The 17,671-nt window shown below is 40.3% G+C and overlaps 1 protein-coding gene across 1 annotated transcript in view; it reads right to left on the bottom strand.

Moving 5' to 3' along the window:
* LOC127618503 (TOX high mobility group box family member 3-like) overlaps positions 1-17,671 on the bottom strand; it is a 73,252-nt gene that overhangs the window by 15,251 nt on the left and 40,330 nt on the right. Inside the window, exon 2 of the mRNA XM_052090996.1 lies at positions 13,974-14,039. Within this exon, the coding sequence (XP_051946956.1) occupies positions 13,974-14,039 (66 nt within the window). The remainder of the gene's footprint in view (positions 1-13,973; positions 14,040-17,671) is intronic.

Genomic DNA, 17,671 nt, shown 5'->3' with positions numbered 1-17,671 from the left:
AACAAACTTAAAGCACTCTAAATTTAACTGAATTCTAAACCACAAAACAACAATTAGTATGTTTACAAACAAAGTAATAATCAATGCGGAGTCATGCTGCAGTTTGTATGTCCAAGTATACAAGACACAATTCGTAATCTATTTATATTTTAATATCTGGAGGAAGAAAATTTTTGGATCTCCACAATCTCGGCGTGTAGGCAAATGTATGGATTGATGTCGCTCCTTCCATTTAATTTCTTTGCTCTTACATAACTCTATTTAAGGTGCTTCCATTGTATGCAAATCTGCTTCTGCCAGCTATTTGTGGCTTTTTTTTAAAGTTTGCTGTTCCTTAATTTTCATCCGTATTTAAGAATGTTCATCTGTGTTGCTCATCACCTCTGTTTTTGGGAGTACATGCTGGACAAAGCCGAGCTAAGACTGCATTATCTATGTCTACGTATGTCAGCTTTTATTATTGTTTTAGGCCCCCTGAAATTACACTTTTAAAGTGCATCATAGAGAAGTGTGAAATGAGTGTGAAAGCAAAGCTGTCTATCCGTTTTGAGTCCATTTTCTAGCTTAGTGACACTGTAAACGCAAAAGAACTGGGTTCTGTTTTACTCTGTTCACTTTTTGGTAAGGGATCTAAGTTAGATTTTTATTAGACTCAAGTGTGAACACACTCTATTGTGGTTTGCATACTGGGCACATTTAATGCGGATCGAATCTGAGTGCGATTTAAATTGCGGCCCCCGCAGAGTTGGTCTGTTTCAGACTTTCAGATTCTTTTGAAGCACAGTGCTTTTCTGTCATCACAAACTTGCATATGATGGAGAATACAACACGGGTAATATATGTGGCAAGGAGGAGGCCGTGGCCAGGACGTGATGATGCACACCTGGCCCCTAATCAGGCTAATCAAGCCGACGAGAGGGATTAAGCCTGACAGAGGCGGGAGTTAGAGAGAGAGAAAGCTACAGGTAGCTGCCCTGTTTGTGTTTGTAGTTCTGTTTGTGTCTTTTTGTTTAATTAAATGTTACTTTGATGCTTTGTCTGGTTCTCGCCTCCTCCTTTCCCTTTTACACCGTTACAATATATTATAGTTTTTTTTATTAATTTGGTGTCATTATGCACACCAGATTGAACGTCACTTTCACTTCTGTGCGTCACATGCCATAATTCAGCAGATATTCATGTCCAGCACAAGGCAACTGGCAAGTCTAATGCTAGTAAGATGTCTTTTTTGAGGAGACAGCTGGTTGCAAGCAGTATTTGCAGCACTGCTTATGTTCCCCTGACACTCATGGTCCACGTGCATTTGTGTGTTTTTTTACAACTGATGATGCACAAGTTATTTTACTCCCTGAACAAATGTGGACTCGAGTACAGGTTGCTTTCTCACTCACGCGAACCATGCCACGGTTCCATTGCAACCAATCTCAAACCATCCTCCAACAGGTAGTCTCGGGTTCGGTAACACAGTCTGCAAAACAGACTTTCATATAAAAAAAAAATTCTGAACCATGCTCTGTTTCGAACTAAACTGCCAGTGTGAAAGCCCCCTAAGAATCACATGTTGTCCAAAGTGCATTGCAGGTATACAACAGAACCAGATGCTTTGTGGGTGGGTCTTTATGTGTATGTCCTAGATGGCTTTTAAATACAGGAGTATGTAGGATCAAAGCCACAAAAGAAGTTCAAATAAAATTACAAACCATTCATCCATCTATCAACCCTAATACGCTAAACTCAGATAACCATGGTAAACCAATAGCACAGATAACCCCTTTCACTTTGAAAATTTAGTAAACTAATTCAGCATTGTCATCAGTAGCACTTGTTAAAAGGCAGTTCATCACGATTACCAAGCTTGATGGTAAGATGGATCACTAGAGCAGAGCTCCTAATATCAGCCAAGCAGAGAGAAAACCACTACTCAGATGACAGTGGCTTACACCGTGTCCTAACTACACGCGACGCGATAAAATTCCAGTGACAGCAAGTGTGTCTGTCCACACTAGACGCGACGCGACTGTGAGACGCCACACGTCAATCAAAAATCACAGCCATTCAGAACAACGTGTGGGCGGAGTCTCTCTGTGAAAGCGCACTGCTGGCCCGCACCCGCACTCGCATTGGAAATGGGTAAGGACATAATCAAATCAAGAAATAACATTATTAAAAATCAAAACATTAACAAAATATACTGACTACCTCTGAATATCTCTGAATATCTCTACTACGAGCAGAGCGGGCGCAGCCAGATCTGCCTCGCGCGCGCCGAGTGTGCACAGCTCGGACTACTGTCATTGTCATTGCGACTCCCCACCCTGCCTGTATTTCAGTAGATTGTCTGGAATGACACCCCTGGATACAGGGACACAAATCGTCATGCCTATTCACTCTACTTTACATTGAAAATAAAGCGGAATTTGTTTTACACAGGTTGATGCGTCATTAGTAGCCTACTATATCTAAATGCTACATTCATTCATTCATTCGCAGTAGATGAAAGTCTAAACTTAACTTACCATGTGTATTCAATGCTTCAGCTACACTTCTCCAGACGGAATCCTTTTTCCTGATGTCTTTGTGGAATTTGTGGGATTTATCGTAGAGAATTGAATGCCTTTGAACTTCGAGAATCAGTTCCTCGTTGTCATGTCTGATGATTAAATATTCATGACACGCAGAACTTCCATCCAATGAGATCTCTGTGTGGGCGGATCTGTCAGCCGCGACGTCGCAGAAATAGGAACCGTTTCTAAATTAGAAACTTCGCGTGTCGCCATCGCGTCTGGTTAGGACAAAAACTCTGATTAACATGGAAAAGATACCTTTTATCGCGTGTCGCGGCGTCGCGTGTAGTTAGGACACGGTGTTAGACTCTATGAGCTATCCCTCTCGGAATACCAGCCATTCCAAATCCATTTCTACATATACAGTAGTGATTACATGTGTGTAATAAGATTGAGTGTGATAAGGGATTTTGCTGAGGGGAACTGAATGTGATGGTATCAGCTACAGTTCTACAGCAGGAAGGGAGAGGTCACCTTTTCAAACAATATACTGTTTCCATATCATGTTTCATTGCGGTGGTCATGATAATGTGGTGTATATACACTGGCGGCCAAAAGTTTGGAATAATGTTCAGATTTCTCTCTTATGGAAATAAATTGGTACTATTATTCACCAAAGTAGCATTCAACTGATCACAATGTATAGTCAGGACATTAATAACGTGAAAAATTACTATTACAATTTGAAAAAAAATTAAATAAAAATGTTCAGAACTTCTTAAACTACATCAGAGTTCTCATTAAAAAATGCTCCACGTGATGCAATGACAGCTTTGCAGATCCTTGGCATTCTAGCTGTCAGTTTGTCCAGATACTCAGGTGACATTTCACCCCAAACTTCCTGTAGCACTTGTCATAGGTGTGACTGTCTTGTCGGGCACTTACAGTCTAGCTGATCCCACAAATGCTCAATGGGGTTAAGATCCATAACACTCTTTGCCAATTATCTGTTGTCCAGTGTCTGTGTTTCTTTGCCCATTCTAACATTTTCTTTTTGTTTAAGGTAAAGACCCATAAGGTCTGCACAAGTGTCTTCTCTTTACTGTTGTACATGAAACTGGTGTTAAGCGGGTATAATTCAATGAAGCTGTCAGCTGAGTCCATTTCTCAATCTAGAGACTCTGATGTAATTGTGTTACATCTTGTTTAGTTGTTCATCTGGCCTTCCACAACTCTTCTGTCAGTGTTAAAGACAGTTGTCCTTTGACTTTGAAGATTTCATACAAAAGGTATACACTACAGTCTTCAGTTTATTTTTGTAAATTTCAAGCATTGTATATCCTTCATTCTTTAAAACAAACAATTGTTGACTGATGAGTCTCTAGAGAAAGTTGTTTCTTTTTTGACCTAATATTGACCTTAAGACATCAGAGTATATTGCATACTGTGGCAACTCAAAAACAAAGATAATGTTAAGCTTCATTTAACAGATTTTCTAGTACCAAATTAGCAATTTAGCATGATTACTCATGCATAAGGTGTTGGAGTGATGCCTGCTGGAAATGGGGCCTGTCTAAATTTGATAAAAAATTACTTTTTTTTAAATATTGATGGTGCTGTTTTTTTTTATATCTTTTTATATCACATACTTTGGGATCAGTTGAATGCCACTTTGGTGAATTAAAGTACCAATTTTCTACCAAAACAGAAATAAATCTGTACATTATTCCAATTATTTGTCCGCCAGTGTATATGTATATTATAATATGTGAAATCTATTCATCTCTCTTGATTAATGTTTTAACATGTATGAATTTAGGATTTGCGAGACTGTAAGGACAATGGGTGTATGGAGGCCTGGTTTACAGTTAAATAAAATATGTTATATACTGTATATTCAGGACTATACACAAATAGTGTCAGACTCAGAGTTGCATAGCTTCCCTCACATACTCTCTCTTTCTCTCCCTCAGCCTAAAGTTGACACATTAAGCAGATTTATGAAAGAGCTTAAGCTCATGGAAAAGCCATCACACTGTGAAATTACAGCACTCACTAGGGTAAGGTCCCTTTAATTTCTCTTAAGCTTGAGTTACAAGAAACAATATTCCCCCCCACCCACACAGACACTTAAGGTGTGGTTATTAAACAATTCTCAATACATAAAATGCTTTTTATTTCATTGTGTCATGTATAATAATACCATCTGCAGTATGGAGGAGGAAAAATCCTTCATTACTTTGGAACAAATTTAAATTAGGGAAATTTTCCTTCAACACTCAACTGCTCAGCTCACTACGGCTATATACAGCTTCTGTCCGAAGAGAGCTGAGCTGAATTCAGCTCCGCAAGCACCACGTCGCGCCCTGCATCACAACGTGTTCATTAATTATTCCGCAAAGGTGTCTCGCCTTCTTGCAGCATTCAAGCTCACGTCGCCACATAGCTCCGATAACTATAAAGAGAGTGCTTATGATAACATTTATTAATTTCTAGACTATAAATTTCTTTCCTCCCACCCAGGACAAATATTTCACACAGGTGAAATCAATCCATCATTTTCATTTCACAGACATTTGCCAGAATAATTGGATTACAAATTATTGACCACAGAACATAATTGCGGCATTACATGCCCTCCACTCAAGCTTAAAGTAATGGGTTGAAAATCCGGATAATTCAGCTTCGCATTTTGCTTCATCCTCACAATATTTCAGACTTTCTGTAGAATTTTTAAAGGTTATTAATATATAATTGTGGCAGCGGGGGCGTGGTCAAGCGCCCGTCCGGGGTCGCGGCTGTAGCCGACGCAGTCTCCTGGCTGAGGAGGCTCCGGATGGCGAGCCGGTCCTCTGCCTGAGCCCGCATGATCTCGAAAAACCGTCGATCTTGGTCCTGGCGGAGCTCAAGCAGGGATTGCTGGTGGCTTTGATGTAACGTCGCGAGGGACTGGAGGACTTCCGCCAGCTGGGAGGACTCTATGGGGCGACTTTGCTCCATGCTTGGAGAGTAATTTTTCCCGGGTTTCGGCACCAGTGTAACAAAGTTACGGGAAGGGCGATCAAGGAGGACACAGGAAACGGGGTTGGACTGAAGGTAGGCTTTTTAATTTCTCACAACACAACATGCAGCACACTGGGTTGCTTTCTTTTAGGCTTTCTCTCTCTCTCACTGGAGGCTCGGAGTCCGCTTTTATGCCGCTCTCCTCATGTTCACTGGAATTAGAGACAGGTGTTAGGCATAATTTAGCTCAGGTGTAAGCGCCCTTACCGCTTTCCTCTCCCAGACGGGCGCTTGACCACGCCCCCGCTGCCACAATAATTCATATTTATTCACCACACTACTGCAAAAGGTGCCCATATAGTATCTATTAAATCCAATTCTCAGGCACAAACTCAAAATGATTTTGTACATTGCGTCAAAATGAGACAAGTCACCCTGTGCCAATAATAAGCAGCAAGTATTGGTAGCCCTGCTTCCAATGTTTCCAACAATGTACACCCACTATCAGAATGCTGGGCCAGGCCGTTTTCTCAGCAGAACACAGATGCCTGCCCAACCTTGAACCCCGGCTAGCCACAACATTAGCTGCGGACCAATGCAATCTATGTCCGACCGCTTCAGATTCCTTTGGCCACATTCACTACTGGCTGTAATACCAGCCCATGCTTCCGCCATAACAAGCCCTGACTTTGCAACTGCAAGTCTCTTTCTTCTCTAACTCATACATACCACCCCGGTATCTCACCGCAAATCCTCTCTTTGTGCAGTGCGATCAACCATTATGTGTTTTTTCTGCTTAATCATCCCATATTATGCCACTCATAACAACAATCAGGCTATTTTAGGTCTTCCCTAAACAGTTCACCATAAGCCTGCATCTCTGCATCAATCAATTTTATTATTTATTCTATTACATATGAATTATTTATTCAATTATAGCTGTGCTTGAGGACTCAGCCCATTTTTATCACAGAGTGAGATCTTTATATGCAGTGTAAACGTTTCACATGAAAACACTGGTTCTTCCTGTTAAATGCTGTGTGGTCCTGTGTTTGAGGCTTCAGCCAGTTTGTTTCACATAGGGAGTTCTTTTAAAATGCACCATACCACGGTTTTTGGTCACGTGATGCCATGCGAGGAGCGGACATGTGAGAAGCGAGCTCTGTGCACTTCACAAATTGTATTACTATTTGTGTCTGTGGCAGGTTCAAGGTCAGTCTTTAATTTTAATTAAAGGTAATTATTCCTTTGTTAAACAACTGTATTTATGTGAGCACTCTAGCTGGGACACACTCTCTTCTGCTGTCGTGCTTTCTGGACACTCTCTCTCCCTCTCTCGACACTTGGCGTCCCTTTAAATGTCTCTCTCCGTATCACTACAACAAGACACAGGTGTTAGAGATAATTACAAACCAGGTGACAAGCCTTACCGCTCTCTCTCTCTCTCCCGCACGATCCTCTGCAGTCGACCTTTATCCCTCTTGGAGGCTTAATTAGCCTAATACGGGACCGGGTGTGTAGGATCACAACCTGGCCCCACCCAGCCCTGCCACAGTGTCATAAACCGGTGAGATTCGATTCAACCTGATACATAATTGTTCTAGGAAGACAATCAAATCAAAATCCTCGGGCTCTGGAGATATTGAAAGACACTCCGGACTCAATTCGGATGGTGAACTGAAATAAATCCGGCGTGAATTGATGAATGTGTCGGCAATGCTGAAGAAAGTAATTGCAGATTTGGAAGATCTTTCTGTAATACGTTGATCGATTATTTCCATTGAGACTAAATTCTCTGAGTTGGTTACAAGATTGTCAGACATCGAGAGACGGATCGATAATCTGGAGTCATCGGAGAGGGAATTAACTTCTAATCCACTAGCGACCAAGGAAGGTTTGGAACACGTTTGGGAAAAACTGGAGGATTTGGAGAATCGTAATCAATAAAACAACGTCCAAATTGTTGGAATTCCTGAGAATGAGGAAGGTCGAGATCTGGTGAAATTCCTAGATGAGCTCTTTCCGAGTCTGCTCGACATATCAGGCCATAAACTGGAAATCGAGTGAGCTCACAGAGTCCCGGCTCAGAGATCCGCAGAGGGAGACAATTCTGGCCAAATCTCAGAGATCATCTGATAAAGATCATGTGTTACGTTAGGCAAGGAGTAAAGGAAGGGTTTCTTGGAAGAACCACAACATTTTCCTGTTCCCAGACCTTGTAAGAGAGAAATGTTTCTCAACAAGAGATTTAATGAATGCAAGAATCTATTACATCATCAGAAGATCGCTATTGAATGGGTTGGGGCACCCCATAAAAAGAAGGAAGGTTATTTCTGTTATTAAATGTAAGAAATATGACATAGTGTTTCTTCAAGAAATGCATCTTTCCTAAAAAAAAAAATACCTAAAACATTTGGGTAGATATGGGGTGGACAAGTTTTCTTTAGTCCTGGCTCAATTAAGAGCAGGGGAGTCATTACATTGATAAGTAAACATCTCAAATTCAAATGTCACACAGATTAAAGATAAATTAGGAAGAGTCATTATTGTATTAGCAGAAATTCAAGGGCAAAGGTTGATTTTGGCTAATATTTACCTAACACTGATGATCAGGGCTTTTTTATAGATCTTGAAGGGATGTTGCAAGCCGCTGGCACCCCTTATACTATAATATTGGGAGGAGACTTCAATCTTTTGATGGATTCAGTCCTTGATCATAGTGAAGTGTAAGCCCCCTAGAGCATTATTGATGCTTCACAGGACATGTAAAAATCTTGGTCTTACAGATATTTGGAGACTTTTGAACCCATCGGATAGGGACTATACATTTCTTTTCATCAGCACATAAGATTTATTCTAGAACAGATTTTTTTTTATATATCTATGTCCCTCATTTCATCTGATGTTGATTGTTCAAATGGAAACATCTTAAGTCTCACTTAGTCTAATTACACCCTAGTGAGTTTAGAGGTGTTGCCACATACAGAGAAAAATAAATCATATAGTTGTATCCCTTTTGCAAAATCCTGACTTTCAACAAATGTTAAAGGCTGAAATCAATGTTTATATGGAGAACAACTGGACCTCTGTTTCCTCTGTGGGTGTAGCTTGGGAGGCACTTAAGGTGGTTCTTAGGGTTCGGAACATACAGTATGCCTCATTCATCAATAAATCCAAAGCATGAGAACTCATGGAGTTGGAAGGGAATATTAAGTACAGAGGTAGAGCTGATGCACCAAATATCGCCTGATGGCCTCAGAAAATTTACCCGATTGAAATACAGGTATAATACTATCGTGTCGAGGAAGGTGTTGTTTTGGCTATTCAGGGCAAGACTGTCATATTTTGAGTCAGGGGACAAAGCAGGGATGGCCCAAAATCAACATAGACCTAAAACAGTCACATTTCATTTCTCCCCCGGGACACATCCTCTCCCCATCTACACATTCCAAAGACATTCTCTCTTAGCTCAGCAGAGACCGCATGGATCCCACTCTCATGGTTTTAATAGACAATGGTCTTAAAATTGCTACCAATAAGTTGTGTTAATCACTAGTAGTTGCCTTAGATATATCTTATGTATCATGCATGCAACCTGTGATTACTTTTATAACTGACAAATCGATGATTATAATCTTTAATCTTGTATTATTCATCTCATTCTACTAAGAATGGTAACTATTCAAGGACAATTAGGCTTCTCATAACGTGTAATGTTTTATCTGTGTTGAAAAACCAATGAATCAACCAGTATGGTTTGTAAGCAGGGATTTTCATGTTTTGTTACTTACACGTATAATTTTAATGAAAAAATGCCATATTTAGTATGGAAATGCTTGCTTGTTAATGTAGAGAATGTTGATGACAATGAATGTCATGTCTCTTCCACCATTTTTTATGATATAAAAGTTAATGATTAAACATGCACTATTTTGAGCGGGAGTTGAAAGAATCCTCCACACAAAGGATTGTAAATCAACTTTGAAAAGGACAGACCAGTCAACCACATGTCTCTGAAAAGCATCTTCTGATTGGCTCAGGACACCTTTGGGGTGCGGCCAATCTCAGTTCAAAACACTCCTACTAAGGAAGAACCCACTCTGAGAACTCCCTCTTAGAACTCGTCTCTTGGAACTGTCTCTTGGTCTGCTCTCTTCTTCGGCTCTCTTGCTCTTCAGCTTTGCAGCCTCTGTGCCATGTAGAGTCCAAGGAAAACTCAGGACTCGAAGTCCCAAGGAAGCCTTCCACTCTCTGCTCTACAGTTCACACAACCAATGGGAGTCCAAGATATTGACGGAATGAACTTTCTTCAGATGCCAAAGAACCAAGCAACTCAAGGAAATACAATGCAAGGAAATGCAACAACATGCAAGTACATCTCCAGACTTTTGCTCTAAGTGCTGGTGTATTAGTTAAATTTACATTTACATTTATGCATTTGGCAGAAGCTTTTTTATCCAAAGCGACTTACAGAGCCCTTATTACAGGGACAATCCCCCCGGAGCAACCTGGAGTTAAGTGCCTTGCTCAAGGACACAATGATGGTGACTGTGGGGATCGAACCAGTGACCTTCTGATTACCAGTTTACCAGGTATGTGCTTTAGACCACTACACCATCACCACTCCACTTAAATACTTTGGGTAATCCGATTGCAAACCGATTTAGACTCAAAGAAGGATAAATGGTTCTTAAGGCATTGTCTACAGACTCCATAAAGTTCGTTTTCTCTGTATTTATAATTTATTTCACATTCTGTCACTTTACTCACTAACCTGTTTCATGTTGTATGTGTTAGTGTAGAATAGCAATAACATTTGTCTGTATTCAAAGATAATTTGTCTGTGGTATAGTTTGATATATATTCTCATTCCTGTATTTAAAAGATTTAGCTAAAAGATATACCTAAACATGTCTGATATTATTTTCAATAAGTCATCGGAATAAAATTACTCCAATAAGTGAATTAATCATAATTCCTTTATTAAAGCTAATTCCTTACAATAGAAATAGTGAGCAGTTCACTTGCCTCCACAGAATTATTAATTCCTTTTCTTGGGAAAGAAGGGAGCCCCTCCCTGCTTTGTATTGAACAGGAAGTGCTTGCCCCTATTTTGCCATTGCAAAGCCTGGCTATCAAACCAGTTGGAAAAGATAAATTACATCCTGTTATCTTGCATTTGCACTCAGTATGGACAAAAGTATCTAGAGTGTTTTAATTCAGACATTTATTTATATGTTGCCTCGAGCATATGGCTGAACCCAAAATTATGCATTAATAATTCCCCTTTCTGCTGGTCAGTCTGGATTGTGATTGGGGTTATTACACTTGGTGACCTATATGAGAGTAGAGTGTTGAGATCTTTTGAAAATTTGGTTAAATATTTTGGGATTCCCAGATCTCAGTTCTATAGGTATTTGCAGCTGTGCCACCTGCTCTGTATTGCCCCCCCCCAAAGCGGTAGATACTCTGGGAGAGGTGATTACTGCTTTTGGAAAAGGTCATGAGGCATCAGGGAGGTCATGAGGGAGTGTATTACTCCCTTCCAATTCAAATTCTGGGGACATAGCTTCAACTTCTCTCAAGAGATTATGGGAGAAAGATATAAACTTGGTATTGGAGGAGGGAGAGTGGGCTAGGATTCTAAAAAATATCAAGTCTGCATCTGGAAATGCAAGGGTGTTTCTTATGCAATTTAATATTTTACATAGATTCTATTGTACCCCCTCTAGATTGTATAGGCTTGGTCTTAAAGACACACAAACCATGCTTTTTGGGGGTTTGTTAAGATCCAGGAATTTTGGTTGAAAGTTCAGAGCTTTTTGTGTGATGTTTTAGGCACTTGAATTTCACTCTGCACCAGACTCTGGATTTTGGGCGATGTCATACATTTTGTCATACATTTTGGAGATAAAAACATTAAAAACTGGGTTCTAACCAGCATTATGGTGGGCAGGCAAAAAAATTTTAGGGGATGGAATTCGGATAGGGTGCCCTCATCTCCAGAGTGGTGTATGGCGATGAGGATAGTGGCTGCTTTTGAAGGGATGGCAGGTTGGGGGTTCATAACATGTTCGACAGGAAGTGGGGTAATTAATTGGTGTTTTGGGACTCTTGGGGATGGGCTAGGGAGAGGGATGTTTTGTTTGAATTATATATGATTATTATGTTTGTTTGTTTATCTATTTGTGACCACAGGGGTGTTCGTTAGGGGTTAGGGTGGGTTAAATGTTGATTCAGTGTATATATTTTGTGTTTTTTTGTTATACATTTATGAATCAATAAAATGTTAATTGAATAAAAAGCAACATCTCACTTTTACAAGAATCAAGTGTTCTACCGTCGAATGCTGTGCGGGCATACACCTGCGGATTCAGTCGCTTGCAGCACTGTCCAAGCTCAGTATACAGCATAAACCATTCTCACACGAATCGTATGCTCTCCAATTGAACGCAGTGCGGTTCCACGCTCGAGGATTCAGCCTGTTCATATCACAAAAAGGAGGAGGGCTCTCGTTTTAAAGCAACATTAATCACTTCATTTCAATGCAGCTTGGACTCTCCCGTTTGAACTCAGCAAAAGTCACCACATCCAGGCCGTGGGCTCTCCCATTCAAATCACATTACGGCTCTCTCATTCAAAGCAGCACAGGCTCTCCCGTTCGAATCACAGTACGATTCTCTCGTTCAAATGCAGTATGACTCTCCCAATCAAACGCAGCACAGGCTCTCCCATTTGTAACGCAGGAAGAGCACTCACGTTCGAATGTAGTGAGAGTCACCATGTGCAGGCCGTGGGCTCTCCCGTTCTCCTGTTCCCGATCGCAGTGAGGGCTATTTCGTTTGAATGCAGCACAGGATCTCCCATTCGAATTGCAGTAAGTACTTTCCTGTTTGAATGCAGTGAGAGTCACCACGTCCAGGCCGAGGGCTCTCCCATTTGAATGCCATGGGGTGGTGTCTTGCTCCAAACAGCATTGGCCGTACACATAGAGGGCCCTCCCGTTTGGATGCCGCAAGGGCCATCCCACTTGCATGCATTCAAGGAATCTCCCATTGGAATCGCAGTGAGAATTCTCCCATGCAAATGAGCCAACTCAAATTTATTTGTATCGTGGACTCTCCTGTTCTTAACGCTGTGAGGACTCCCCCATTCAAATGCAGTGAGGGCCCAAGGGGATCGCACCCAAGGGGTTAGCCTGTTCGCATCAGGGCCCCTGATCAGCTCTCGTGAGAACTCATTACCATGCGGCAGCAACCGCCACTGTTTCTTCGCCTATTTTCACTCTACTCATTCTCTACCTATCCTATAGCTCTCAGTTTCCTGTCCTCCAAGCAGACCCTAGTGTGAGGCTGCCTCCGCAAGCTGCAACTGCTTGTGCTATCATCTGTGGCATTTCTGCCTCTCTCACACACAGGCTCAGCAGAACCCCCCCCCACACACACACACACACACACACACACAACATCCACATTGCCCCAAATGTTATTGATTGACCTTAACCTTAATTCAACCTGGATCTTTAACTCTTAATCAGAACATGAAACTGTTGCAAGACAACAAACATATACAAAACAAACATCTGCAATAAAGGCACTTCACATGCACAAACTCACACACAAATTGTCTTTGCTTAACCAGCATGAGTCTATCAATTCTGTTGAAATGTTGAGATTTGCATTGGAAATGTGATGGAAATCAGACAGTGTCAACAGTGAGTGTAACAGTGAGTAAGAACATGCTCTGTATAAGACAAGCAGAACAGCTCCTGTGTACAATCACACACAGCAAGTGAGGCCAGCCCGAGCTACAGGACTGGGGGATTTGCGGTATATTGTCAGACTAAGTGATGGAGGATAATGATAGAGAGAGAGACTTTTTACTTTTACTCACTTGATCATATCTTTAAATGAGTATGGGGACAGGGACACTTTCACCTAGAGCACATCATCAGGATACTATTGCACCTGTGGTATATTCCCCCACAAAATCAACACTAATCCCATCTCGACGCTGTGCCCCGTGCTACACAACCTCTGGTCAGTACTGAGCCTCTCTGACCCAGGTGTTAGCACTGGTAAATAATGATAAATAAACATTCCTCCGCTGGAGGAATCATTATGTCAGATTATAACATCAGGAGTGTATGTGTATGAGCACATAGCCACAGGCATAACAAGCTTTAAGCTTTAAGGTTGTGGGCTGTGGAAAATCCCATTGCAGTTCAGGAAGGCGTGTAGGAAACAAATAATGTTTTATGTAAATGTAGCAGCTGCACACCTGCCACTGAAATTAATCATTTCATTTCAACTTATGGAGGCATGCAAGCACAATTAATTGACTTTGTTTTAAACTATAAATTCTTATGCATGGAAATGACTGCTTAGCAATCATAGTGAATGGCTTTAGCTCACAATGGTTTACCATCCATAGAAATGTACAAGTTATTAGTAGGGATATACTCACATTTGCCCCTGATAACAGAGCTCCATTGGCATCAGCCATGTTCATGTAGTTGTTGTTATTCCCAAACTGCAAAAGAAACAAGAAAATATTAGTTATTATTTCAGTTTCCACAGTCTCTTAATGTGCAATTTTCTAATCCACTGATTCACTATACAGGAATGAAATTTGCTTTAATTACCAAATAATTCACCAAGACTTAACTATGTCTGTACATAAATTATTTCTAAAATGTCACACTTTACAATACATTTGTGTTTGTAACAGTAGAAAATGCAATGGGTATCATGAACTAACAATGAACACAATATTTTAACAGTATCTTAGTTGATGCTAATTTACAAATTTGCAATTGTTCATTGTTAGTTCATAATGCATTAACTAATGTTTAAATTTACTGTAAAAATTCAAAATTACATTAACCAATATTAATAAATGCTGTAAAAGCATTGTTCATGTTAACTAATGTTAACTAATACAAACAAATTGTTAAGTATTACCATGTTACTTCTTACTTAGAAAAGTACCAGAGCTGAAAATGCATTCATTCATCAGTTCACCCCTAATGTACATAGGTAAAACTAATACTACAAAGCAACCCAATTGCTAATTCACCTGACATCTTTATATAATGCATCAGAGAGATATACAGGTGTGTACTTATTATGGACATGCTAACTTTGCATTACAAAAGTGGGGAAGAGACACAGACATATTACTAATGGTGAATGACCATGCAGGCTGATGAAGGATCACTGTGTTCATTAAGTGAACACAGAGCAGATTGTACGTGGGCTGACTCTCTCCAATGAAAAAGGGAGGGGGGGGGTGGGGGGGGCAGTTTGAATAAAACCAGTAAATTCAGATGTTCAGAGTAGTATTTCTAAGCTTTCTTACCAAATGGAGCTTTTCTTTATTCTAATTCTTTAATCTATCTGTATCCCTCTGAATCAAATGTGATGAAGAATTGTTGAAATGGCAACCATCCTATCTTTTCTTTTGAGACACAAACACACTGATAGGTAGGCACAATAGAGCAGCAAAATGAGGAATTATGGGTTAGCAGCTGGAGGGCCAGCACAGAAGGCCCTCTATAACCAGACAAAACACACACACACACACACACACACACACACACACACACATACACAAATTCATGCGAGGACACAAGCACACACACAAACATCAACCAGAACAGCCAGAAAAAGCCTCAAGGCCTGATTCAATGCCTTATCCAACAGCAAGCTTTTGTCTGTTTTTAACAAAGTGATTCCTTCAGATGCTACCCACAACCAAAAGAGTCAAAATAAGAGGGAAAAAGCACTTTCTTATCTTATTGTGGAGGGCAAACAATAGCAGAAACAAATTAAGATCAGAGCAAAATGAGAAGAGCATTAATTTATTTTCCCCTCGCTTTGTTCTCTCTCTCTCTCTCTCTCTCTCTCTCTCTCTCTCTCTCTCCTCATCTTTTTCCCTGAGTGGTTAGTATGCGAATGTAATTACCGAAGGAACTGTAGCTAATCAACTGCAAATGGTATCCATTAATTAGTCTATGCCCTGGAGAGAGCGTGAGCAAAAGAAAGAATAGGGAGATGGAAAAAGAATGAGCTGATATGTTAAAAGTCTAACCAGCACACATTCACGTCGATCCATGCGCAACACAAACACACACATGCAGGGCTCGTGGCAGCTGCAGGACTTGAAGAGCAGGTGTTTTGGGCTGAAGAGGCCATTCGGAGCTCTCACCTGGTGCTATCTACACTAAAGAGGAACACTCACTCCTTCATACAATACAGCACCATAATGTCAGCGGCAGAATGTCTCTCTGGAAATAGAAACAATGAAAAATGACCGACTCTTCATGCGGTTTGTTTCACCGTTGTCTCTCTCTTTTAATACACGGTTTACCACTAAGCATTCTGATCATATAATTTAAAGAGTCTTCTGTACACTGAAAAAAGTGGTAACCTGCAATAATCTATTTCAACTTGATCTATAGAAAAAGATTTGACATGTAAATTTGGTCAGATTAAATAAAAATTTTGAATTGAATAAAACCAGGTAGGTTAGATGCTACCACATGAAGCATATTGTTTACATTAGGCTACCTCACAAATCTTTTCTTTAAAATAAAAAATGAAAAAAATCAGTGAGCCCCTTACTGTACAATGGATATAAATGGGGCCAATTTTTGGAGGGTTTAAAGGCATGTAAAAAGTGAAGCTTATAATTTTATAAAAGCGCTTCCACTAATTTGTCTGTTAAAACTCATGTATTATTTGAGCCATAAAGTTGTTTAAAGCGTTATTTTTATAGTCATTTTAGGCTTTTAGGCACTGGTGTAGTAATGTCTGAAGAGGTGGGCATACTTTGAATTTATGAAAGACCCTGCTTTTCTGTGTATAGTGAAATTGTTTTCCTATTTAGAAATATAAATTGAAATGATTTGATATGATATGACGAGAAAAAGGCATCACAGACAGCAGTAAAAAGTAGGAATGCACCGATCGGATACCTGGATCGTATCGGCTCCGATACTGAAGCTGTTAGACGGATAGGGTATTGGTCCGATGAGCCTGATCCAAATCTGATACTGTGTGTTAGTCATGTTCGTTACTGTCAAGCTCACAAAATTACATAAAAGAACCATAAAAACTCAAATTAAAGACTCAGGCATTTTATTCAAAGCCACTTGAATAAGTGCAATAGCTCTGTGTATCACAAAAGGCTGTGTTTAATAAGTAAATATAAAAAATGCACGTGCGGCTCCAGTGCATCAGTGAATGGCGGTTTTCTGTTTACACACACACACACTTGCGGCTATTTTTAGCATTCATGCGGTGCGCGATATTTGAGCACTACTCACGAACAACATCTCAGATGTAGATACTCAATAGTTCAGTTCAGTTATAATACAGGTGAAACTCGAAAAATTAGAATATCATGCAAAAGTTCATTAATTTCAGTAATTCAACTTAAAAGGTGAAACTAATATATTATATAGACTCATTACAAGCAAAGAAAGATATTTCAAGCCTTTATTTGATATAATTTTGATGATTATGGCTTACAGCTTATGAAAACCCCAAATTCAGAATCTCAGAAAATTAGAATATTGTGAAAAAGTTCAGTATTGTAGGCTCAAAGTGTCACACTCTAATCAGCTAAACACCTGCAAAGGGTTCCTGAGCCTTTAAATGGTCTCTCAGTCTGGTTCAGTTGAATTCACAATCATAGGGAAGACTGCTGACCTGACAGTTGTGCAGAAAACCATCATTGACACCCTCCACAAGGAGGGAAAGCCTCAAAAGGTAATTGCAAAAGAAGTTGGATGTTCTCAAAGTGCTGTATCAAAGCACATTAATAGAAAGTTAAGTGGAAGGGAAAAGTGTGGAAGAAAAAGGTGCACAAGCAGCAGGGATGACCGTAGCCTGGAGAGGATTGTCAGGAAAAGGCCATTCAAATGTGTGGGGAGCTTCACAAGGAGTGGACTGAGGCTGGAGTTACTGCATCAAGAGCCACCACACACAGACGGGTCCTGGACATGGGCTTCAAATGTCAAACGTCTTAACCTGGGCTAAAGAAAAAAGAACTGGTCTGTTGCTCAGTGGTCCAAAGTCCTCTTTTCTGATGAGAGCAAATTTTGCATCTCATTTGGAAACCAAGGTCCCAGAGTCTGGAGGAAGAATGGAGAGGCACAC

This window comes from Xyrauchen texanus, chromosome 2, assembly GCF_025860055.1.
Source record: "Xyrauchen texanus isolate HMW12.3.18 chromosome 2, RBS_HiC_50CHRs, whole genome shotgun sequence".
Lineage (NCBI taxonomy): Eukaryota > Metazoa > Chordata > Actinopteri > Cypriniformes > Catostomidae > Xyrauchen > Xyrauchen texanus.
The sequence above is the reverse complement of the archived record's forward strand: the minus strand, read 5'-3'. Positions and strand labels throughout refer to the sequence as shown.